Source organism: Cricetulus griseus, assembly GCF_003668045.3.
Source record: "Cricetulus griseus strain 17A/GY chromosome 1 unlocalized genomic scaffold, alternate assembly CriGri-PICRH-1.0 chr1_0, whole genome shotgun sequence".
Taxonomy (NCBI): Eukaryota; Metazoa; Chordata; class Mammalia; order Rodentia; family Cricetidae; genus Cricetulus; species Cricetulus griseus.
Genome location: NW_023276806.1, coordinates 163,482,867 through 163,507,947, shown reverse-complemented (window position 1 = coordinate 163,507,947; position 25,081 = coordinate 163,482,867). Strand labels below are relative to the sequence as shown.

The 25,081-nt window shown below is 37.0% G+C and overlaps 1 protein-coding gene across 2 annotated transcripts in view; it reads right to left on the bottom strand.

Annotated features, from left to right (window-relative positions):
• Positions 1 to 892: 892 nt before the first annotated feature.
• The window catches only part of Epyc (epiphycan), a 33,713-nt gene continuing 9,524 nt past the window's right edge, over positions 893 to 25,081 (bottom strand). Inside the window, exons 2-6 of one of the 2 annotated variants that reach the window (XM_027394113.2) lie at positions 16,426 to 16,600; positions 9,868 to 10,026; positions 9,548 to 9,750; positions 8,309 to 8,404; positions 893 to 1,606 (exon numbers count right to left, since the gene is read on the bottom strand). In XM_027394113.2, the coding sequence (XP_027249914.1) occupies positions 1,436 to 1,606; positions 8,309 to 8,404; positions 9,548 to 9,750; positions 9,868 to 10,026; positions 16,426 to 16,600 (804 nt within the window). In that variant the 3' untranslated portion in view covers positions 893 to 1,435. The remainder of the gene's footprint in view (positions 1,607 to 8,308; positions 8,405 to 9,547; positions 9,751 to 9,867; positions 10,027 to 16,425; positions 16,601 to 25,081) is intronic. The other variant, XM_035451528.1, reaches the window with a different exon arrangement.

Here is a 25,081-nt window from a genome sequence, read left to right as displayed (position 1 = left end):
GAACCTACTGTTGTTTTGTTAAGTGCACACAGTATCAAGTTGCCTCCTAAATACTTCTTTTTATACCTATAGATTGGTGTAGCTCTCAGGTTTTATCAGAGAACCTTCTCTTGCAGCAGACAGAGGTTAATACAGAGATATATAACCGGTCAAAATGAGAATAAGTGATAGCGGCACTCAACCCTAGGTGCAGCAACAATGCCAAACCTCCATCCTGCTCAAGGCTGAACAAAATTTGTTTAGTATCTTTTATGGAAATTTCATAACACTTATTAAGTACTTAAATAGTATTTTACCCAGAATCCTAATTCTATGACTTCATCCATAGAGATACTCTCAAGTATATAGGTATTTAAGCTCAAGCATGGGGGGTGTTTTTTACAGTCTTGATATAAATGTAACATTTGAATGTCCATGGAATAGAAGACAATATCTCAGAATGCCAGGGGCTATATTCATGTGGAAATATCTTTAGGGACTATGTTGAAATTATATAAGCAAGTTTCAGAATACTTAGTATATTTTGCACTGAAAAAAATGAATGTTTATGTAATGATACTAGGCATATACAAACACACATCACATTTGCAGACATATATTTCTATATAAGGAGTATTTTTTTAATTTTTTCTGGGAGAAAATGTTTATGGAGTTATATAAGATCAGTGACTGGAACTTGGAGTTTTGTAACTGAAAGCAAAAATTTTCTATTATTTCAGTTTTTAACCATGTACTTACATTACTATTCATTTTCAAAGATTTCAACAAACCCATTCTCCTTATAAAGTTTTCTTTTTGCTCATCATTAGTGTTGTTATCACAGCACCAACATGTTGCACTTTTCATATATTATTTTCAAAGGTAGATAAATACAGGTAGCTACTCAGGTAATAAAGGGTATAAAATGAGTTGATAGGTCTTAAAGATGATAGATGACATTAGTAAACTGCACACTATGATTATAAGAAATACTGTCTCGCACAATCATGCAGTTTTCAAACACATTTATTATTTCCTTTGTGCTCTTAAATGAATTAGGTGGGAAACATATATCAGTAAAAACAAGGAATAGAAAGTTTAACTAAAATGTATACATCTTATCAACATATCTAAAGTATTCATTTCAAATGTTTTCTTTCTTACATATTGAATTTGATATAAACTAAAATTTCAAATTGTATGTGATTTGTAAGAGTAGCTGAAATATTGTTGTCATTTCATTTACTGTCTACATATTTATAAATTTATAACTAATTCATGTTTAGTTAAATTATTAAACTCTTATTTTATCTTAACACCCTTAGCTTATTGTTTTATATAGTTATACCACCTTTTTAACTCATCTGAAATATACTGAGTTTGTTTCTGAAGACAGCTATGAGTCACTTGGCTAAAAAAAGCATCACAATTCTGACATTTGCCTAATATTCTAACATTAGACGAAACTTCCAATGGGCAAACGAGGTAGACACATGTATGCTTGAGGAGTTTTGCTGAGGTTAATGGGGTTTCCATCCAGTCGAATATCTTCTAATGCCTTACGAACATAAGTTAAATTTTTAACATTACAGAAAGTATCCTCATGCATTTCCAGAATGTTGTTGTTCTAAAAAAGACAAAGGAAAATGATAAGACTTAACACACTTCAAAGTATTGAATGAAACTAGTACATTTTGAGTCACCTCTTTTAATTCTATTTTTTTCCATCAGTCAAGACTATTTGGTATATGGTTATTATACACCAAGCATTGTTTGTGGCATAGGAATGAATTAATTAACTAAATATATTCTAACCTGTAAGGAGTACATGGGAAATATAAATAGGTGAGGAAGATTACTGAGAAAGAGTGATTCTAAAACTGATGAAAACTTTGAAGAAAATGTGGTGTAGCAAGAAGACATGGGCCTGGAAGAGCCAAGAGAACATTCAGGGAAGAGAGAAAGCAAACACAAAGTCCCAAGCATCTGCGTGGAGCTCCTTCTGCACAATTAACATTCAACTCAACCTGGCTGAAGTGTAGTAAGAGACTAAGGAAGCAGATGTTAGGGAGATATACTTTTCTTCTTTCTCCCCCTCGTGATAGACAGCTATTGACATGCTTTCTGTTTTTATAATTTCGATATTCTGAGCATTTTACATATGTGGAATTATAAAGTGTTGTCTTCTGAAAACAATGAACATTTCCAAAAATAATGAATACTGGAAGAAAGAGGAAGCAGAGATTTCAAGTTAGCTTAAGAGATTTGTTTACTTAGTGTGGTGTCTTAAAAAACCATGTAGGTTATAGTATATGATAGTGTTTCTTATTTTCTAGTAACTGAGAGTTTTGCACTAAATGTATTTATATTCATTAATCTACTCATCTGTTCATGCAAGAGTGGATTGTTACCCAATAAAGCAATGTTTTTTATTGTTTGTTTGCTTTCATTGAAAATGGATTTTGCTTCAGACAATATATGCTGATTACAGTTTCCCCTCCCCCAACTTATGCAAGAACCTCACCACTTCCCTGCCTACTCAAATCCACGCTCTTCCTTTCTCTCTCTTGTTAGAAAACAAATAGCTGTCTAAAAATAATAATAAAAAACAAGAATAAGCCAAAACAAATAGGGGTAAAAAGATCCAAAGAAGAAACACAGGAAACACATACAGACACTGAGACATTCATATTCGAATTAACTTCTTTTCCTCACAGAGATGCCGCATTCAGTTCAGCTTTCAAGATATCACACAAGTTGTTACACAGGAGAGTGGAACCCATGAGTGCAGAGAGACCACCTGACGGTCACCACACCAGTCCAAAAGGAAGGCCATAGTGCTAGATTTCCATCAGGGAATGTGCACAGAACAGACTTCTTTTGAAATTTGAAGTGTACCAGAAGGACAAAGAACAGACACCTCTAAAGGTGACCCTTAGAAAGAGTTACCTGATAATATGGCAGCATGTGTAAAATAAATCATTTTAGCATTTGACATAATTGCAGGTGTCTCTGGAGTTTACAAGATAAGATACACAGTGTGAAGCTTATTGGTTGGTATGGAGACCTATGTTTGGGGATAATAAAGCACATGATACATCTATGCAAGTGGCATCTCTGTAAAGGAAAGTGCAACTAGGCATGATGATGCATGCCTCTAATCCCAGCACTCACGAGGCAGAGGCAGGTGGCTATCTATGCGTTTGAAGTCAGCTTGGTCTACATAGCTAGTTCCAGGGAAGACAGGGATATACCGTGAGATTTATCAATAGGGGGTGTAGACAGAAAGCAGGTAAGCAGGGAGGAAAGGAGGGAGAAAAGGAAGGAAGGAAATTATAGAAACCAATATACTTTACAAAAGTCTAAATAAAATACTTGCAAACTGAATTTAAGAATATATCAAAAAGATCATCCACCATGATCAAGTTGGCTTTATCCTGGAGATTCAGGGATAACAGATACATAAATCAATAACGGTAATCCATCACATCAGCAGAATAAAAGACAAAAACCACATGGTCAACTCATTAGATGCAAAAAAAAAGCCTTTGGCAAAATCCAACATCCCGTCATGATGAAAAGTCAGGGAAGACAGGGATGGGGGGTGGGAAGTGGGGAATGGACATACCTCAACATAAACAGGCAAGCCCACAGCCAACATCATCATAAATGAACAGACATTCAAAGCATTTTCACTAAAATCTGAAACAAGGTTGTCCATTCTATCTACCTATTTAATATATTCAATATGGTTCTTGAAGTCTTACCTAGAGGGATAAGACACTGAAGAGATTAGGGGCATAAAAATAAGAAAGGAAAATTCAAAACATCCATATTTGTAGGTGGTATGATTTTATAGATAAAAGACTTGAAAGTCTCTAACAGCAGACTTCTGTAGCCAATAAACACTATCAAAAAAGCAGTAGAATGCAAAACTCAGCAGCCTTCCTGGGTGGGATTGCAAACCTGTAGGTCACTATGCTCCTAGGGAAGCTGGAATAAATCTACCTTAAGATCCAGTTATACTACTTTTGAACACATATAAACAAAGGACTTCATACCTTTCTTCAGAGATAATTGCCCATGCATGTTCAATTAAAGCAATGTTTTATGGGCTTTTGTGAAAATTGGTTTCATGAGTATTTGTGTGCAAGTTTTATATGGAGATATATGATTGCTGTCTCTTAACCATATAAGCAGATATAAAATCTTTGACTTGTAATTCAAAGATTTTGTAATTGGAGGAACTCTTGGTGCATTTTTCAAGTAGCTACAATATTTCTACACCCGAAACAACAGAACACACATTTCCTTGAAAGCTGACAAATAGTTTTAGGTATGAGTATTAGCTCAATGTAGAGGTGATTATTGTCAGTTTGCAATGATACAGTTGATCTTAAGATATTATGTAATATAATATTACAGATTATGGGTTTTATAATAATATGGATTAATACAGAGATATGTTCATCTTATAGTCTGTTACAGTGCTGTACTCTTAGGCCATGCCAAGGGCTCCTTATATAATTTGCTACAGCTACTTTGGAAATCAGTATGGTAATTCCTCAGGAAAATGGGAATCAGTTTACCCCAAGATCCAGCAATACCCAAAAGAAGCACATTAATACAACAAGGACATCTGTTCAACTATGTTCATAGCAGCATTATTTGTAATAGCCAGAACCTGAAAGCAACCTAGATTCCCCTCAACTGAAGAATGGATAGAGAAAATGTGGTTCATTTACACAGTGGAGTACTACTCAGCAGAAAAAAAAAAAAAAAAAAACAGAATCTTGAAATTTGCAGGCAAATGGATGGCACTAGAAGAAACCATCTTGAGTGATATAACCCAGTCACAAAAAGGCAAACATGGTAGGCACTCACTCATATATGGATTTTAGACATAGAGCAAAGGATTATAAGCCTACAATCCATACCACTAGAGAAGCTAGGAAACAAGGAGGACTCCAAGAGAGACATATGTGGTCCCCTGGAGAGGGAGAAAGGGTCAAGATCCCCTGAGCAAATTGGGAGCATGGGGGGAGGGGCGAGGGAGCTTGGAGAATGTGAAGGGAAGAAGAGGAGGGGTGAGCAGGACATGAGGGATCAGGAAGGTTGTATAGGGGGAAGAATTGAGGAGAGCAAAATAAGAGATATCATCAAAGAGGGAGCCAGTATAAGTTTAAAGCAAAATCAGGCACTAGGGAAATGTCCAGAGATCTACAAGGATGACACGAACTAACCATCTAAGCGACAGTGGAGAGGCTACCTTAAATGCCCTACCCTGATAATGAAATTTATGAGTAACTTATATGCCATCCTAGAGCCTTCATTCAGCAGCTGATGGAAGTAGAAACAGATAGGCACAGTTAAACACTGAACTGAACTGGAATCCAGTTGCAGAGAAAGAGGAGTGATGAGCAAAGTGGTCCAGACCAGGCTGGTGAAACCCAATGAAACAGCTGACCTGAACAAGGGGGAGCTCTTGGCCCCCAGACTGATCACTGGGAAACCAGCATGGAACTGATTCAGTCCCATGAATGTGGGTGTCAGTGAGGAGGCCTCAGAAATCTATGGGGCCTCTTGTAGTGGGGCCTCTTGTAGTAAATCAGTACTTATCCCTAGCATAGGAATGCACTTTGGGAGCCCATTTCACATAGCCTAGACACATGAGGGAGGGTCTAGGCCCTATCCCATAGAATAAGGAAGACTCTGAAGAACCCCCCAGGGAAGGCCTCACACTCCCTAGGGAGCAGAAAGGGTATGGGATAGGTAGGGTGTTAGTGGGGGGCAGAAAAGGAGGCGAGGGAGTGGGAACTGGGATTGACATATAAAACAATCTTGTTTCTAATTTAAATAAAATGGAGGAAAAAAACTTGTAAATGAGTCTGGGAAGCATGTGAATCCTTATAACACTGTTTTCTGATCTGTGTTACTAGGGTATTCATACTTTATCTAGAACTTTCTACTTGTTCAACCCAGTATTGCAGGGGCCATTGCACAATGGTTATCATCAATTTGCTAAATGTATTCTATGTATTTAAGATATGTGACTTTTTTAAAGAGAATAGTTTTGTTGTGTGTGATAGTGCTCAACTAAAATTTGTGCTCTGTGGAGACAAAGGCATGAGACTTTGACACATTCAAGGTCAGTGTATTACATATAAGCAATTCCAGGATAATAACAAAGGCTACATAGTAAGTCTCTGTGCCAAAGACCAGATAGATTAGATAGATAGATAGATAGATAGATAGATAGATAGATAGATAGATAGATAGATAGATAGACAGATAGATAGATGGATGCATACATACACACATACATACAATGGCCAATGTATAGACAGATGAATAAAAGGACAGATAGATGATAAATAGAGGATAGATTGATGCACGATACATAGATAAATAGATGATATTAGATTGATGGATAATAGATGACAGTGATAGATGATAGTAATACATAGATGATAAATAGTTAAAATAATTTCTTAATATAGTTTTTCAAGACAATTATGGCTAATATATAAGAAGTATAACTAACATTGACACAATTATCTTACAACTTGTCATATTGCTGAACTTACTTTTGAGTTGTGGTAGCTTTTAATGAATTCCTTGAGATTTTATGTATACAAGATCTTGTCATTTGAAAGTGAAATAAGAAAACCTACTTTTTTGTTATCTCTATGTTCATTATCAGTTAAATTTAATTTTTCTGTTTTCCTCATCAGAACATAATATTAATAAGATACTACAACTAAACAGTCCCTATCTTCTTTCTGAGCTTATCAAGGAAGTATTATGTGTTTCTTCAGTAAATACTAACTTTCTGGGGTTTGGAATACATATTCTTTATTGGGTTGAGGATTTTTTAGCTTTTGTTTCTTCAGATATTTATTATTAAAGAGATATTGAGCTTTGTTGACTACATTTTTGTATCTATTTAAATAATCATGTAGTTTTATTCTGTTATAGCATATTTATGTCATTTCAATGATAATGATTAAACTATTATTTTAGTCTTGAAATAAATACTACTTTCTAATGGTATGTCACACTTATACATGTTAGTAGATTTGGTTTGTTGCATGCATTCTACATTATGTGCATAACATGAATTGATCTACAGTTTTCTCATCTGTTAGTAGATTTGGTTTGTTGCATGCATTCTACATTATGTGCATAACATGAATTGATCTACAGTTTTCTCATCTGTTGATAGCTTTGTCTAAGTCTAATTTTGTTATTTGGATAAAATTAACTTTAGGATAATGAGTCATGACATGTTCTTCTTTTCCATTATTTGGGATTGTTTGTAAGAGCTCTTAATATATTAAGAAAAGCATATAGTCAGAAAAATGCAAGAGGCAGTATCAAGATATAAGGTATTTACAGAAATACAACAAAAGTATGGAAATGCTAAGCATAACAAGAAATAAGAAGCATACAGAGGTAAATATTAACATAATGCACAGAGAAAAATCATTGGACCCAGAGATTACTATGTGCAAAGTAAAATACCTTCTCATAATAGATTGTACTTCAGCAAATAATGAATGTTTTCCTATTTGTTTATCCCACCAAATATTAGAAAATACTGAGTAAGCTTATTATAGTTATAAAGCAAGTTATTTTCATGTGAGTAAGAAGCAAATTATCTCTAATTGTTTCAACAACTAAAAAAATGTTTTACTGAGCACATTGTTATCATATGTATGACAATGAAATATATTTAGTAACTATTAGATCATAGCATTTTTGAAAATGTTTTTCCATTTATTCCTCTAAAAATAAAATGTCATTCAACGGGAGTAGAAACAACATAAACTTTCAAGAGTGTGTGTTGTCTTTTAAAAAAAAGACTATAAAAATGCAGTTTTTAAAACTGAAGTATTGAAGAATTGCCATTTTTCAGGACATATGAATGCCTTTGGACTATAGTGAATTCAACATAGAATCTGATATTTAGAAGAAAATAAAATTGACAGGTTTTTCTGAAGACTATATATCAAGCTAGATTTTTGTCTTGCCTTTGTTTATCCTTGTGTATTTTTTCACTAGGTGAAGCTTCTGATTTAAAGAAAAATCTCTGTTATCCAAATAATAAAAATAAAGACTGAATTACCAGCAATTTAGTAGAATAGATAGCTCCATGAGGTGCAAATACTTAATTAGCTGATGGGATGAATGTGTGGAGAAATAGAAGCAGAAAAAATGATCCACATGTCAATATGTCATGACAGATAAATTTATTAGTGATGGTTCCCTTCTGTTTGTGATTGTTCTCACTGGAGTTTTCAGGTTCACCTCATCATTATAAACCTACCTGGAGGTGAAGGGCCTGTAGACTTTCTGGAAGTGGCAGAGGAATGTGGTCCAAGCTGTTATCCGTGATATAGAGATGGTGAAGATCATACATGTCCTGTAAAGGTTCATATGGAAGACTTACTGAAGTTTCTCCTGCATGCAGTAATTTATAAACTAGCATGTCCCTGCAAGGACCCTGTTGTTTAAATCACTAGTAAATTAAAATCAATTTTGGAAAAATTGACTGCAAACATATTTCTTTATGAAACTCAAAATTAGTTTCCAGTCTCCTAGAAAACACAAATGTTCAGTGCACTCTCTCAATTTACACAGGCAGCTCTTTTCCATGTAATACTTTTTGGAATTAGATCCTTAAGATTTGTTTTTGATACATAGTGAGTATTTCCTTCATTTTATACATTTGGAGAAATGAAAATTTCTTCTTAGTCCAAGACTGGTTGATCAGTAAGGAAAATGGTAGCAAGGCAAGACAACATTTAAAGAATAACTGGTATATGTTAAGAACAGCATAGTAAAATAGTGTCTTATCTCCACAAATGCTCTCTAGTTTCAACACTTGCCAGTCTAGCATGAGATTCCATAACCCCTTTAGCCACCATTGACAGAATAATTAACAGAGAAGCTTTAGAACAAGTTCACACCACCCATCGCCATCTCCCTGGTGTAATATATTTTCCTTCAAAGACCAAGTAAAAGCTTATCATTCAACCTGTATCTAGAGGAGAATTTTGAATGGGATGGGGAGTGTGTAAGAAAGCAAGCTAGTTTTTGTTCTTGGATTGTGACATTGTTCTAAGAAGTACCTCCAAATTCAAAATTGTTTTATTCACTTACAAAACAAGTTCCCAAAGGATAACTCCATGTAGACTCTTTATGGCCTTGTGCCCACAGAACACTACCTGATCCCTGCCCAGTCATTGAACATTTTATCTGTCGCTGGGTCGAGTTCTAAGGAAACCTAAATTTTCTGGCTTGAGCCTCTTCCAGGAGCTTTTTCCATCAGGCCAAGAAACACTCACTTCTAATTCAAGATCCACTTTCCATTCTTCATGCTTGACCACTCTCAGAATGAACCAGAATATATCTTATTTTCAAAGTTTCCAGGGATAATACAGAGAAGTCTATTTTAGAAGTTAGAAGCACTGTTCCAGGAAATCCGTTTGGAGGCATGAAAATGCTAGTCCATGAGAGGTGAGGAAGGGGAAGAGAGGGCTACTATGTGACACCCAAAACTTACTTTAAACGCTTCTTGCTTAATCCCTTTCCTTCCCAGTCTATTGTTGCTGATATCAATAAATGTCAAAGTGGTTGGCAATTCTGGAAGCTGCTTAATTTTATTGTCACGTAGGACAAGCTCTTGGAGATGAGGCAGCTTTCGGAATGCATCTTCATCAATCTCTGATATTAAGTTTGATGTCAGATCAATCCTTTTTAAATCACCTAGAAGAAAAAGTGATGTCAGTAGATAAACATTTTGAAATAAAACATGAACAAACACAAATCACAAATATAAATAATAATGTAATTTGTAATAGATCCGTAATAAAATATCCATACTTAGGTTTGCAAAGTCATTTTTGTTGATCTTTTTAATTCTGTTAAAGCGCGAATAGAAATATGCAGTCTTCTTGGGGAGTGGAGGAATAGCATCAAGTTCCTGGTCATCACAGTATACAGTGGTACTTATACAAGTACACAGAAGGCAGGTTGGGAAGTCTGAAATGTATAGGTAAATAATTAGTGTCAGTATAAGAATTCTAAGAATAATGCAGTACTGGTTATTTAGTAACAGATTAAAATATCACTCAGAGATTCATGATATGTTTCACATTTTCTCAAAGCATTTTTAGCAAGTGGCACATTAAAGTCAAATCTACAACACTGCTTCAACCCTGCATCAAGAACAATGATTGTGAAACCTATTTTAATGGAAATATTGTGGCTGTTATTTTAATAACTAGTAGGAATTCTGTTTTCAAAACATGAATATTGAGATTATATCTTTTATAATCATTGCATTCAATGCAAATATGACTCAAAATTTAAACATTCCATTAAAATGTGTTTTAAGATAAGATCATACAAATTGATATTCATTCAATGCATATATATTTTATATAAATGATATAATGGTGGCTACTGAAACAATGATGAAAACAGATACACAGCTTGGCTTGTGTGATCTATTACATAAGATGAATGCTAACCACACAACTCTATATTTGCACTTGTGATATGAATATAAACAGAATCATTTGGCTTAATTGGAGAATCATGAAAGGGAATCTCTGACATAGTAAATGTCAACCTTGGACATACATAAAGAAATGGCATTGAAATGTAGGTGAGAAAAATAAAAAAGAATATGAAGGAGGAAAGAAAGGAACATTTGCCAAAGACCTTTCTCTAAGACTCAAAGACAGTCCTTTAGGCTAAACTCAGAGGAAGCCACCATAATCCATGTAAGAGCCCTTTCATATTGTACTTCAGGAAGCTTTCCCTCTCTTATATATGGACAGATTTACAGTACAATCTTATTTGTCAACAATTCACTCTGTCTGACAGGGTGGTCAGACTGAAGGAGGACTAAGTTGGATGAGAGGGTATGAGTTGCAGATAAAAGAGATGTGTTATACATGGCGCATTGTGGTTGCTTGGCTATGGTAATGGTTCTGGCAAAGACAAAGACAGGCAGAGGACCAGAGAGAGGGAGAGAAAAATAAAGAGAAAGAGAAAACATTTCCCCTATATCCTTAGTATTTACCTAGAGAATGATAAGCTTTAAAGGACACAGAGAAACAATGATCAGAAAGAATGAAAAATGGAGCATAGGGCCATATTGACGAACAACAAATGGAGGGAGAGTTTGAAAGGACAGGAAATTTAAGCTTAGTTTGTTAGGTAGGTAAAGCTTGAAAAGGTTCTTCAATTTGGTATTGCAGGGATATTCCGACTTTTTAAACTCTCTGTAATAATGGCAATGGATGCCAAATTATAATCTTTCTTCCAATTAAAATTGGAGGAAAGAAAACCAAAAAAAAAAAAATTCTAGAGATATTCACTGAAAACAATGATGGACAAGACAGTGATAACTGAGATATATTTGTGCTTTTGTAAAGCAATGTGTTTTTTATTCATTTCTGCTGCTGTGATAAACTGATCAAGAAGAAAAAAAAATAAAGGACCATGGATTTATGTCAGTTTCCAGTTGTAGGTTACAACCCATGACTGCAGGGAAGTCACAGCAACAGGTGCTTGGAGCATCTTGTCACATCACATCCAGAGCCAAGGGTAGAGAGAAATAAAAACACACATGCTTGGTGCTCAAGTAGCCTTCTCTACTTCTATCCAAGCCTGGGCCCCAACCTGGGCAACGGTGTCAGCCACTCTCATGCTGTATGTTTTGTCTTCATTCGAGGCAATCAAGACAATCTCTACACACACACACACACACACACACACACACACACACACACACACACACACACACACACAAGGGCCCAAGGAGAACCTGATCTAGATAACCCTCATTGAGACTGTCTTTACAGGTGATTCCCATTTCTTTCCAGTCGATAACTAAAATTAGCCATCTCAGTAGGTGATCACAGTGTGGGGGATTGCAAGAATGTTCTCCAGAGGTTGGATGTTAAATGGGGAATAGTAGAAAGTGGACCTTGTTGCACAGGAAAAAAGGATCAACACCCTACAGGTGTGAAGATGTACATTCTATCAGATATACTAGGACTAAATGGAGGAAGGGGGCATTTTCAATATAGGCAGAAGGTGAATATGCTAGGGCTGGAAAGTACTTTTTTTTCTGAAAAGTAAGAGATTGCCTGATGAGCTTCAGGGGTAAAAGATACATGTGGATGGCAGTATGATATGGATGGAAGATGGGAAGGAGCTTCAGGATAGATGAAAGGCTATGAGGTGAACAAAGCAACTTAAAAAATTAAAAAAACAAACCAAACTTGCTCATCACCAGTTCATCTCAGTTTACCTGGAACTCTGGAATAATCATACCCAGACTGAGAGGACTATTTGGTCACTCTAGTTAAGTAGTTAATCTTTGCTGTGCCTCTAGTCATTAAGATTTCATTATTCCAACTAATAAGGTTTAAATGAGGTTTTTTTTTATGACAGGGTTTCTCTGTGTAACAGTCCAGGCTGTCCTGGACCTCTCTGTGTAGGCCAGGCTGTCCTCAAACTCATGGAGATCCAACTGCCTCTGCCTCCTAGTGTTAGGTTGAAGGCGTGTGCCACCACCACCCTGGGGGTATTTGAATTTTACAATGTTGGCCTTGTATTTTAGCATCAATTATGCAGAATGATTTGTACATATTTACATGGATTGTGATTTATTTTTGTTTTACTTCTCATAGATTGTAGCCATTTGGATTGGATTAATTTGATAAAAAATAAGTTCTGAATTTAAAAATTTTCCAAGCTGTTAAGCATTCATACATGTATGCCTCTTTTCTGGAAATTAAATGTAATTTAAGTTTTAGCTTAAATTACTAAATTTACTCTTAGTTATGGAAATAAGAACAACATCAATTTGTTGCTATTCTCTCAAAAGATTATTGAAACCAACTTGACTATAGCTTTTAAGAGGATTGTGCCCAAGCTATGGAAACAGGAATATGGGGATGGAATGAGTAAGAGAGGGACTGGGCCTGTCCACAGACCTGGTACTGTAAACCTAGACAAATTTCCATTACTCAAGAGGTCATAGACTCGAGAACATACTAAAGCTATTTTCATAAGCCAATATAATTTCTAACTTTCTAAATGTATTCTAAATACTTATTTTATATCCAAAGATAAGAGTCATTTTCAATCATTATCAAAGAAGTTTCTGTTTGCAACAAATGGTGACTATTATGGAGAGTCATAACTGGTTAAAATGTATGGACTCTAAGATACCCAACTACAACTGATACATCTACAATGCAATCCCTACTTACATATCTTAGGAAAAATTATGAAAGAGGGTAAAGAATGATTATAAGAGTCAGAGGACCAGGATGCCTGCTACTAGAGAGAGTCTTTTGGAGAAGGCAGGGGAGACATAGCCATGAAATCTCAAAAACATGGTTGTCTACACAAGTCCTGCATAATGACAACACTAGTAGACTAGCCAACATGAATATAGGACATTTCACAAGATCTCGCCCCTAGAATACAAATTATATGCAGTCAATGGCTGCTGAGAGAGGGAGAAATCAATTTCATTCTGGTTTGGGGATCCCAGGGAGGTTATCCACTTGTAAGTGGACAGTCCCACACAATTATGTACAGGAACAACATTAAATGGCCTCAGGAGAATATATCTATATCTATATCTATATCTATATCTATATCTATATCTATATCTATATCTATATCTATATCTATATCTATAGAAACATGTATAGTGGTGTGTGTGTGCGTGTGTGTGTGTGTGTGTGTGTGTGTGTGAGAGAGAGAGAGAGAGAGACAGAGAGACAGAGAGACAGAGACAGAGACAGAGACACAGAGATAGACAGAGAGAGTATGTGTGTGTGTGTATGTGTGTGCATGTTTGTGATAGCCAATTACAATTAAAGAAAAATATCATCAAACAGAGAGAGATTTGGAAGAGGCAAAACCAGTAGTTGAGAGAAGAGAGTAAGTTGTGACAATGATGTAAATATAGTGATCATGAATGAAATTCTTTAAAAATTAAATAAGTAAGAGATTGTGTATAATGCTTCTGTGCTGTCCCTGAGAGCATGGATTTGAGAGAAAGTAAGGGGACATGTGTAGATTTGGAGGGATGAAATAGAACGGGAAATGGTACAATTACAAACTAAAGATATCTAAAAAGGCCCTGAGAAAACCCACAGAAACAGCTTGCCTGAGCAAGGGAGAGCTCACAGACCCCAGTCTGACAGCCTGGGAACCAGCATAGGACCTAACAAGGCCCCTGAATGTGGGTGTCAGTTAGGAGGCCTGGGAAGTCTATGGGGCCTCTGGTAGTGGATCAGTGTTTATCCCTAGTGCACGAATAGACTTTGGGAGACCATTTCCCATGGAGGGATACTCTTTTAGGCTACATCCATGGATGAGGTCCAAGCCCTGCCCCAAATGATGTGACAGACTTTGATGATTCCCCATGGAAGGCCTCGCCATCCCTGGGGAGTGAATGGGGTGGGAAGGGGGAGTCAGTCGGTGGGAGGCATGGGAGGATGGGGGGATGGGAGGGAGAGGGAACTGGGATTGATATGTAAAATGAGATTGTTTCTAATTTAAATAAACATTTATGGAAAAAAAAAAAAAGCCCAGGACACAACTGTTGCCCCATGTGGCCAGCTTTTGAAAGACTGAAATTTCAAAACTGTTTTTACTGCTCTGGGCACATTTAGTTTTCCTATGTGGGTGATTTCTTTGTAGAATTTCACCACGTCCTTGTTCATGTATCTTCTTGGCTCTGTTTGTGGCATTCTATTACATAGAAATTTAGCTATGTGGAAAGAATGTGATATATTTTTCAAAGAAAGTGGCCTGAGATTTTGTTTATGTTTCTGCTTTCCATAACTACTGGTTCACATGGTCATTTTGCACAAATTTATACTATGCTAGCATTTTAGTTTTCTTGTTTATAAAAGAGGTTACCATTACTACTATATAGGTTTGTGGTTTTGCAGGGCGATACCATTAATCACTGTGAATGACTGGATAGAAAGTATTCAACTTTACTGTACAACTCAATTTTAATAATTGAATAAATGTAGGCATGGAGTTGAACAGTGTTTGCTAGGGCATAAGGAAATGTAGAAGGGAAACTGATATATAAAATAGTGGCTATTCTGGATATGTAAGTTCTAGAGATCTACTTTCTAGCACTGAGAGAGAGAGAGAACCAACATTTTCCTAAAATTACAGTCTACAATCCTAGCAAGTTGACTTGCAGCCTGAAATCAGTACACTTTCTAATCTCTTAGTGACAAGAAAAAAAGTATTATTAACACCCTAGGGTGATGTAATAGTAAAGGAAGGATACTGTGTGCTGTTGCAATGGTCCACACACAGCAGATACCCAATTAGCACATGTTATCATTGGTCTAGTCAACATCAGTATGTCTTATGACTTTGAACTGTGCTGGCTTGATCTCAGAGGAAGAGTTTTCATTAATTCATCCAGTGCTGTGTTTTGGAAATGTATGCCACAGAAAGATTTCAAGTAATGATGCCAGGGAAATATTTCTATCCTGTGCCTTTGGTTATTTGATCACTTCCAAGAGGCCAAATATGCATTATAAAAGCTATTGAATATCTGACAACAAAATGCACCATAATTCCCTGTTTCAAAATGTATTGCAGCATTCTAGAATTTTATGTTTGATTATTCACTTTTCTTTTGGAGTGGAGTTGAAAATTGGCGAGTCATTTTAATTTTATATATTTTTTTCTTTTTTGAAGGTTTCATGTATTTAAACCATGTATCTTGATCATGTAAACCCTTTACTCTCTCTAACTCCTCTCAGTGTCCCCATCTCATCTCAGTTAGTGTTGCATATGTTGTTCATTTTGGCACCAGGAACCTAATTGCTCCCTAGTTAGTAGAGGTAGGGTCTTTGGAGGGCTGCCCTCATCCATACTGGAAGTATAACTGTCTTGATGTTGTGTAGGTAACTACTGCTGTGAGTTTTTATGTACAACACCTATATTGCATCCAGATGGTAGCATTTTAGAGCATCTCCCATCCTTAGGAACCTATTTTTGAGCTGCATCTTCTAAGGTGACCCCTTAGTTGTGGCAGGCATTCATGTAGATGTCCCATCTGTGGCTAAACACTCACAGTTACTTATATTTAGCACTTTGAACATTAAGGAGCCTGTATTACCACTACCCGCTGTAATAAGAAGCTTCTCTGGCCACGGAGGAGAACAGCAATAATCTATGGATATAAACACAAATCTTTAGAAGGCTGATAGAAAACATGACTATTTCGCAATACATCAATAAGTTTCTCTTAGGGCCCACAACTTCTTCAGACATGGATGGGCAAGACAGACTCCTTGTGGAGTGGGGTGAAGCTTGACATTTTTGAGAGGTAGCAAAGTGTTATAACTCAGTATCAACTTAACTAACCTTCGTTGGTGTGTGGACCCAGAAGCCCTGGGAATTCTGGCTCCTGTGGGGAAGAGCCATCTATCAGCCGGGGAGTGGATTCTTCATCTTTGTCTTCATCCTGGGTGTCTTCTAGCTGTGGGCCTGGGGTGAGGAGTTCTCTGTTCCCAGAAAGTCTCTCAGTCACTTTTTCAGTCTGAAAACAAGCAGAATTTCACAGCAACTTCAATCATCCTGTACATCCATGGTACAAATTTAAAAATGTGTCTCTTTGTGCCACAAGATGTCACTCATGTTCTTGTGTTCAACACAATGTGCCTCACCCACCAGTTTGAAGTAGCATGTTTTCCCCAAATACTGTTGTTTTCAATTAAGTTTGCTTTTCAAATCTTGAGAAATGGTTTCAGTGCCATATTTTTTCTTGCTATTTTCTTTCAGCTTCAATTTTTTTTTCATTTGGTAGGTTTAAAAGTATCTCACTTACTGTTTCCTATTGATACACAACTCTGTGACAAAACATTGTTGTTAGGAATGATTCACATTAATCAGGAACTGTGCAAAACAAAAGTAAAAAGTCCCCTTCACTCCTGAGCCCAGCTTACTCTTCTCCTTCAAATAGCTGTTGAGACACTGACTAGTATCTTCTTCCTTTAGGTTTTTCATTTCTGGAATTCAAATCTTTTCTTCCTTGCAATTATTGTGCAGTGCCCTTAATGTCCTCTTAGTGAAAATTATCCTTCCTACTGAGGAAAAATCTACAGTGGCATGAGAAAACTATATAATTTAAATATGGGATGTCATTTCTCACTTGTATTTCCACATGGATACTAAATAGAGCAACAGTATTTGATAATGTTAAAAATGGTATTTTTGAGAGATTTGGCATTGGGGCAAAATGGTAAAACAGTTAAAAATATTTTTTTCAAAATACTTCTTTTCAAATGTCACTTCTTTTCACCTTACAGCTTTTCTGTTACTAGTTGTTGCTTCTAAGAATATATAGAAACACCCTCGTTTTTCAGTACCTTTAGTATATGCTAGTGTTTACTCCTTTCTACTTTTTGATAAATATGTTTTTCTTGATGACATTGTAAGTTTCAGATGGGAATTTGCTTAAGAAATTTAGAGCAGCAACATCCTGGACCCATTTCTTCTTGTCTGTTATTATCATGATATCAGCAGAAATCTTACATTCTTTACTGAGCACATCAGTATGCACACATCTACACTGATTTCCAGTCATCAAAAGAGCAAAACCACACAAATTACTTCTCAGTTACTTATTACCAGAATGTTGTAAAGACTGCTTTCATTTTTAAAAGAAGAATATAATTAGACTGCTTATTTATTGGTGGTGTTATATAACTACCTGATTTTTTTTAAAGATTCCCTTATTTTTAATGTCACTTTTGATAGATCTGAATACATTACATTACTAATAAAAGTAATATTTTTTTAAGGAACAGTTTTATACTAGCCCCTTTCTAGCCCAGATTTCTACTCATTGGTTAATGTCCTGCCCTGACCTATGAAGTAGTAAACACTGAATTATGCCTTTGCCATTGTATTCTAGGCTTCAACATAATAAGCAACCAATATGATTGATGGAGTATGTTCTTCAAAGAAAATTTTGACCAAAATGCATTTAATTCCTATCGACAGATAAACTTAAGGATTTTCTGCAAAGAATCAGTGAATGTGTCCACACCAATTATCAATCACTCAAAACATGAAGTCTAAGAGAAAGTGCTTCATAGTGTAGGAGCCATCCAGGAACATTCAGTAAAGCCTGGCCAGGAATCTGCAGCTGAGAAGCTGGGGTACATCTAAAGAGACACATGGTTTCTATCAGTGTTGTCATAGTGAGGCAGCTGCAGAAGACTAGCTTTTCAGAGACTAAAAGTGGGCTCCAGGAAGAACGGAAATTGAGACAGATGTTTCATGGAATGGAGGAGCTGCCTAAAGGGAGGAACAAATTCCGGACACATGGCCTTGAATCTTTAATTTTGTAGGAAACTGTCTGCACACCCCCCACCACTCCTTTTGCAGATAATTGTTTTTCCACTGATTCGATGCAAAGCTGTAAGGTCTCATTTGTCATTCGATATAATGAGGCCAAACAGCTTTTGGTGTTGATCAGAAATTGTTTTGTTCATGCTTGCTTGCAAATAAAAAGAACAACTTTTAAACCAAGGAAAGGGAATGCATTTTCATTTCCGCAAAATCACAGAATTATAAGCCCATCATACTGTGCCTGGAGAGTCGTCTGCACAGTGGACACATTTATTCTGGCTATTAAATAGAAGTTGTTTGTGTTCCCATCCTTTCCCCTCTTTTTCACAATCTTCAAACTCCAATATGAAGTTAGAAGCAATTCATTCTAAAAAGTGTGGCCAGGGAATTGTGAACACCTGTCTGTCAGAATGATAGATTTCATACTTGTGCTTCAGAAACCTAAATGTGGACATAAGCATGAAGCTCACAAAATATTCTTCAGCTATAATTGCTATCAGCCAAATGAAAGCACAACAGAGTCTCTGATGTAAATGTTCATTTATTATTTCAGATTTTTCTCTATTCTCTTTTCCTTTACTTCTTGATTTAACTCTGCTTTGCTTCCTGTGACTTGACTTTTTAATCTAGGCATCATGCCTCTCTGAGCTTTGAAAGCATTCAAAGATGTAATCACAGCACTTGAAGAAATTAGCCTAATACCAGATAGCAAGACAACATTCTTTTTTTCTTTCTCTCCATTTTTTATTTAAATTAGAAACAAGATTATTTTACATGTCAATACCAGTTCCCTCTGCCTCCCCTCCTCCCCTGACCCCCCCAACTAACACCTTACCTATGCCATACCATTTCTGCTCCATAGGGAGGATGCGGCCTTCCATAAGGGGGTCTTCAGAGTCAGTCATATCTTTGGGATAGGTCCTAGGCCACCCCCTTGTGGGATACTGCTCAGGCAGTATGTGGAAGGCTCCCAAAGTCTATTCCTATGCTAGAGATATGTACTGATTTAGTACATAGGCCCCATAGATTTCTGAGGTCTCCTCATGGATACCCAGGTTCATAGGGTCTGGATCAGTCCCAGGCTGTTTTCCCAGCTATCAGTCTGGGAACCAAGAGTTCCCCCTTGTTCAGGTCAGCTGTTCACCAGCCTGGGCAAGACAAACTTTTAACTTTTTTTTGTTTTAATTTTGGCTTTGTGATAATTTGTGTGTCCATAGTACCTTGCTTACCCAACCATGAACTGTACTATTTGTTATGGTGGACTATGATTAGGAGTATATTCTATTTCTACAAATGAATAGATAACAGAAATGACATAGGTCAGAGACAGTATCATGGGGTTTGGGAGAACTCAGCAGATATTGGCAAGGAGAGGTAACTTCCATGTAAGTAATAAGATCCTCAGGGCTGGTCACTATCTGTATCCAGCACAGCTGAGCTTCCAGCTAGTCACCCAGCGCATAGTTTCCTCTCAGAGTACAGGACAACAAGACAGTACTCTAAGACCAAATGTCTGCTGAGTGAAGAAAGTAACTCAACAAAAATAAATGCAATTTGTACTGAAATATTAAAACTGATACAAATAACACCATAAAATATTTAAGATATGCATTTCTTTGTAAACATAGTATTTTATTATATACATAGAAGAATCTTCTTATATACAAACTGGAAAGGAAGAAGTCAAACTTTCACTATTTGCAGATGATATGTGACCTGAAAAAATCTACCAGTGAACTCCTACAGCTGATAAACACCTTCAGCAATGTGTCGGGATACAAGATTGACTCAAAAACATCAGTAGCCATACTATATACAGATGACAAATGCTCTGAGAAAGAAATCAGAGAAACATCACCCTTTGCAATTGCCAAAAAGAACATAAAATACTTTGGTGTAATGCTAACCAAAAATTGAAAGACCAGTATTGTAAGAATTTTGAGTCTTTAAAGCAAGAAATTAAAGAAGATACCAGAAAATGGAAGGATCTCCCATGTTCTTGGATAGGTAGGATCAACATAATAAAAATGGCAATCTTGCCAAAAGCAACCTACAGATTCAATGCAATCCCCATTAAAATCCCAGCACAATTCTTCACAGACCATGAAAGAACAATACCCAACTTTATATGGAGAAACAAAAGACCCAGCATAGCCAAAACAAACCTGTACAATAAAGGCATCACCACCCCTGACTTCAAGCTCTATTATAGAGCTATAGTTCTGAAAACGGCTTGGTATTGGCACAAAAATAGAGAGGTAAAACATTGGAATCGAATTCAAAACCGTGATATTAACCCACACACCTATGAACACTTGGTTTTTAACAAAGAAGCTAAAATTATACAATGGAAAAAAGAAAGCATTTTTAACAAATGGTGCTGGCATAACTATATGCTGACATGTAGAAGACTGCAGATAGATCCATATCTATTGCCATGCACAAAGCTTAAGTCCAAATGGATCAATGGACTCAACATAAATCCAGCCACACTGAACCTCTTAGAAGAGAAGGTAGGTGGTATCCTTGAATGAATTGGTACAGAAGACTGCTTCCTGAGCATAATACTAGTAGCACAGACTCTGAAATCAACAATTAATAAATATGACATCTTAAAACTGAGAAAATTTTGTAAGGCAAAGGACACAGTCAACAAGACAAAACGGCAGCCCACAAAATGGGAAAAGATATTCACCAATCCCATATCTGACAGAAGGCTGATTTTCAAAATACACAAAGAACTCAAGAAGCTAGTCGCCAAAACACCAACTAATCTAATTTAAAAAGGGGCACAAACTATTTTAAATAGACAATTCTCAATAGAGGAATCTATAATGGCTGAAAGACACACAAAAAAGTGCTCAACATCCTTACCCATCAGGGAAATACAAATCAAAACAACTCTGAGATACCATCTTACTCATGTCAGAATGGCCAAAATCAAAAACACCAATGACAGTTTATGCTCAAGAGGATGTGGAGAAAGGGGAAGACTCCTCCACTGCTGGTGGGAGTGCAAACTCATACAGCCACTTTAGAAATCAGTGCAGCATTTCCTCAGGAAAATGGGAATCAGTCTACTGCAAGATGCAGCAATTGTACTCTTAGGTGTATACCCAAAAGATGCACATTCATACAACAAGAATATCTGTTTAACTATGTTCATAGCAGCATTATTTGTAATAGCCAGAACCTAGAAGGAACCTAGATGACCCTCAGCAAAAGAATGGATAAAGAAAATATGGTACATTTACACAATGGAGTACCACTCAAAGGAAAAAACAAAACAATGAAATCTTGAAATTCGCTGGCAAATGGATGTAACTAGAAGAAACCATCCAAAGTAAGGTAACCCAGTCACAGAAAGACAAACATGCTATGTACTCACTAATATATGGATTATTAGACATAGAACAAAGGATTACCAGACTACAATCTATACCTCCAGAGAAGCTAGGAAATAAGGAAGACCATAAAAATGACAAACATGGTCCCATTGTGAAGGGTAAAGGAACAAGAGCTCCTGAACAAAGGGTGGGAGGGGAGGGAGGAAGGAGAAAAAGGAGGGGGGAAGAGATTATGAAGGATCAGGAAGATTGGGTCGAGAGAGGAATAGAGGAGAGCAAGAAAAGAGACATATCAAACAGGGAGCCATTATAGGTTTAAAGAGAAATCTGGCACTATGGAATTGTGCAGAGATCCACAAGGGTGACCCCAATTAGGATTCTAAACAATAGTGGAGAGGTTACCTTAAATGCCCTTCCCCTATAATGAGAATGTTAACTACATTAAATCCCATCCTAGAGCCTTCATCCAGTAGCTGATGGAAGCAGAAGCAGAGATCCACAGCTAAGAACTGAGCCCAACTCCCGGAATCCAGCTTCAGAGAGGGAGAATTTACCAAAAAAAGGGTCAAGACCATACTGGGAAAACCCACAGAAACAGCTGACCTGAGAAAGTGGGAACTCATTGTTCCCAGTTTGACAGCTGAGGAACCAACGTAGGACCAAACCAGGCCACCTGAACTGCCTTCGTCCAGCAGAAGCAGGTACCCACGGCTAAACACTGAACTCCTGGAATACAGTTGAGAGGTAGGAGGGATGCGCGATGCAATCAAGACCATGCTGGAGAAACCTACAGAACCAGCTGACCTGATCTATAGAGGGCACGGGGACCCCAGTCATAAAACTGGGGAACCAGCATTGGACTGAATCAAACCCTCTGAATGTAGGTGCCAGTTAGGAAGCCTGGGCAGGTTATGGGACCTCTAACAGCGGAACCAGCATTTATCCTTAGTGCCCAAATGGACTTTGGGTTCCCATTCCCTAAGGAGGGATACTATTTCAGCCCAGATACACGGAGGAGGGCCTCGGCCCTCCCCTCAAATGATGTAACAGACTTTGAATGTTCCCCATGGAAGGACTCACTGTCCTTGGGAATGGGGAGAGGTGGGTTGGTGGGAGTTGTAGGGGTATTGGGAGGATGGAAGGGAGAGGGAATGGGGAGATTGATATGTAAATTCTTGTTTCTAAATAAAAAAGGAAAATAACTTAAGAATACAACATAAGTTTCCCTGAATAAAACAGTAAAAAATGCCTCAAAATGGAACCTGAATCGCACTGATCAGCACACTGATTTTAGTGTTGTGAGTGTATCTTCAACAATTAGAGATTTTAAAGCTATAGAAGTAAATTAGTTCTTACCAGGGGGTCAGTTAGTAAAGCACTTAGAATACATACATGGGACATGAATTTGAATTCCAAGATCCCACATGAAAACTGTACATTGGGAACATCTGTAATTTGGGAGATGGTCAGAAGACAGGTAAGCCCCTATCTGAAGTAAAAGAAAAAAAAAAGGAGATCTTGTCTTTACCAAAGTAGGAGGTGAGGGCTGATACCCTAGATTCCTCTGAACTTCATGTGTGTGCACCCATGTTTACACACACACACACACACACACACACACACACACACACACACACACAGCGAGAGAGAGAGAGAGAGAGAGAGAGAGAGAGAGAGAGAGAGAGAGAGAGAGAGAGAGAGAGAGAGAGGGAGAGAGAGAGAAAGAGAGAGAGAGAGACACACACACACCACATATATTTGACCAAGTCAGAGAATCCCTGAGTTAAGATGCCTGAGCTAGGGAAGTGTTTTCTCACTTAGAACATGGGGTGTAGCCGACAGGAAGTCTAGTTTCATTCTGGACAGCTGAAAATCTGAGGGAGAGAGGTTGTTTTTCACTACTCAACAAAAGTTTTATAAATATCTATAGCATCTTCCACTGAAGAATATGCTGAGGTGGATTCCTCAACTAAAACTGAAAGAAGTTTGAGTCGTAGACAAATTCTCTAGAAGACACTGTTGAAATTTCATGGAAGGATGCAAGAGGCGAAGAAACTAGGCATGTGTTGTCTATCCTTGAGAGTCCTATTAGCAAACTCCTTGATTTCACCCAATAGTTTTTTAGCTGACAGAGCACACACTCAATGCCACATGAAGTATCACAAATACAGGGTTTGTATGGAAAAATGGGAATGGCAATTCAATGATTATGCATAAAGTAACATGAACTTCAGTCAACTTCTGGTGCTTGAGGTTGCCAGACAGTGTGCTCCTAAGCAGTGAGAGGAGGGAAATTGCTTTGGTTGGGATATGAGATTCTCCAAAGTAAATCAAAATGATGATGAGTGAAGGTTTCTAGGAACTTGACTGCAGTTTCTGATACTTTGGCATAGAGAAATCCTTCATATCCATGTTTCTCTGTGTGTCTTGTGGATATTTTCATATGAATGCTGGTGCTCATGTAAACCAGAGGCATCCTATCCCTCTGGAACTGGAGCTACAGGCGGTTATAAGCTTCCTGAAGTGGGTGCTGGGAATTGAACTTTCAGCTCTAAAAGATCAATATACACTCTTCACTGTGAGCTATCTTTCATGACATTTATTTATGCAAGTGACATTAAACACTGATCAGAAAAGATGGTAGAATAATACACAGGTAAAATATTTTCACATTACATTAGCTAACAGATTCTTGATGATCATAAATTAATGGACATTCTATTAGCATGTGCATTTTGTGAGTAGAATAATATAAATTTACATTGATATATATGTATGTATGTATGTATGTATGTATAGTTTTCTTTCCTCTGTATTTATAAGTCTACTAGATTGGAAGTCTCGAAAAACAGAGAAAAGTAGTCTGATTAGTTCCCCTGCAAATATCTATCCAAGCACAGTGGAAGTTAGCACTCATTACTGCTCAAAGACCTTCCTTTCCGTGAAGGAATCTACATTACCAGAATATAAGCTGCAGTAGATTTTATTTGAATGAGCCCATTATAAAACTACCTGCAATTATTAGATTTTCTCTGTGCCCCAGGCTTTCCATTAAGCAGTTAACATGCTTATCTTACCCAATCTTCGAAATATACAAGGAATCTGAGATTGAGAGGGATTTAAAGACTTGCCTAAGGTCATACAATTGTATGACAAGAGTGTAACCATGTAGCCCATTTCAAGGCAATTCATTTATTGTACATGGTGACAAACTGCATTCTGATACAAAAATGGGTTTATAATGCATAACATTCCCCTGCCACCTCAAAAGTATCCATGCTTAGTCTGCAAACCCAGGGAAAAGGAGATTCAGAAGC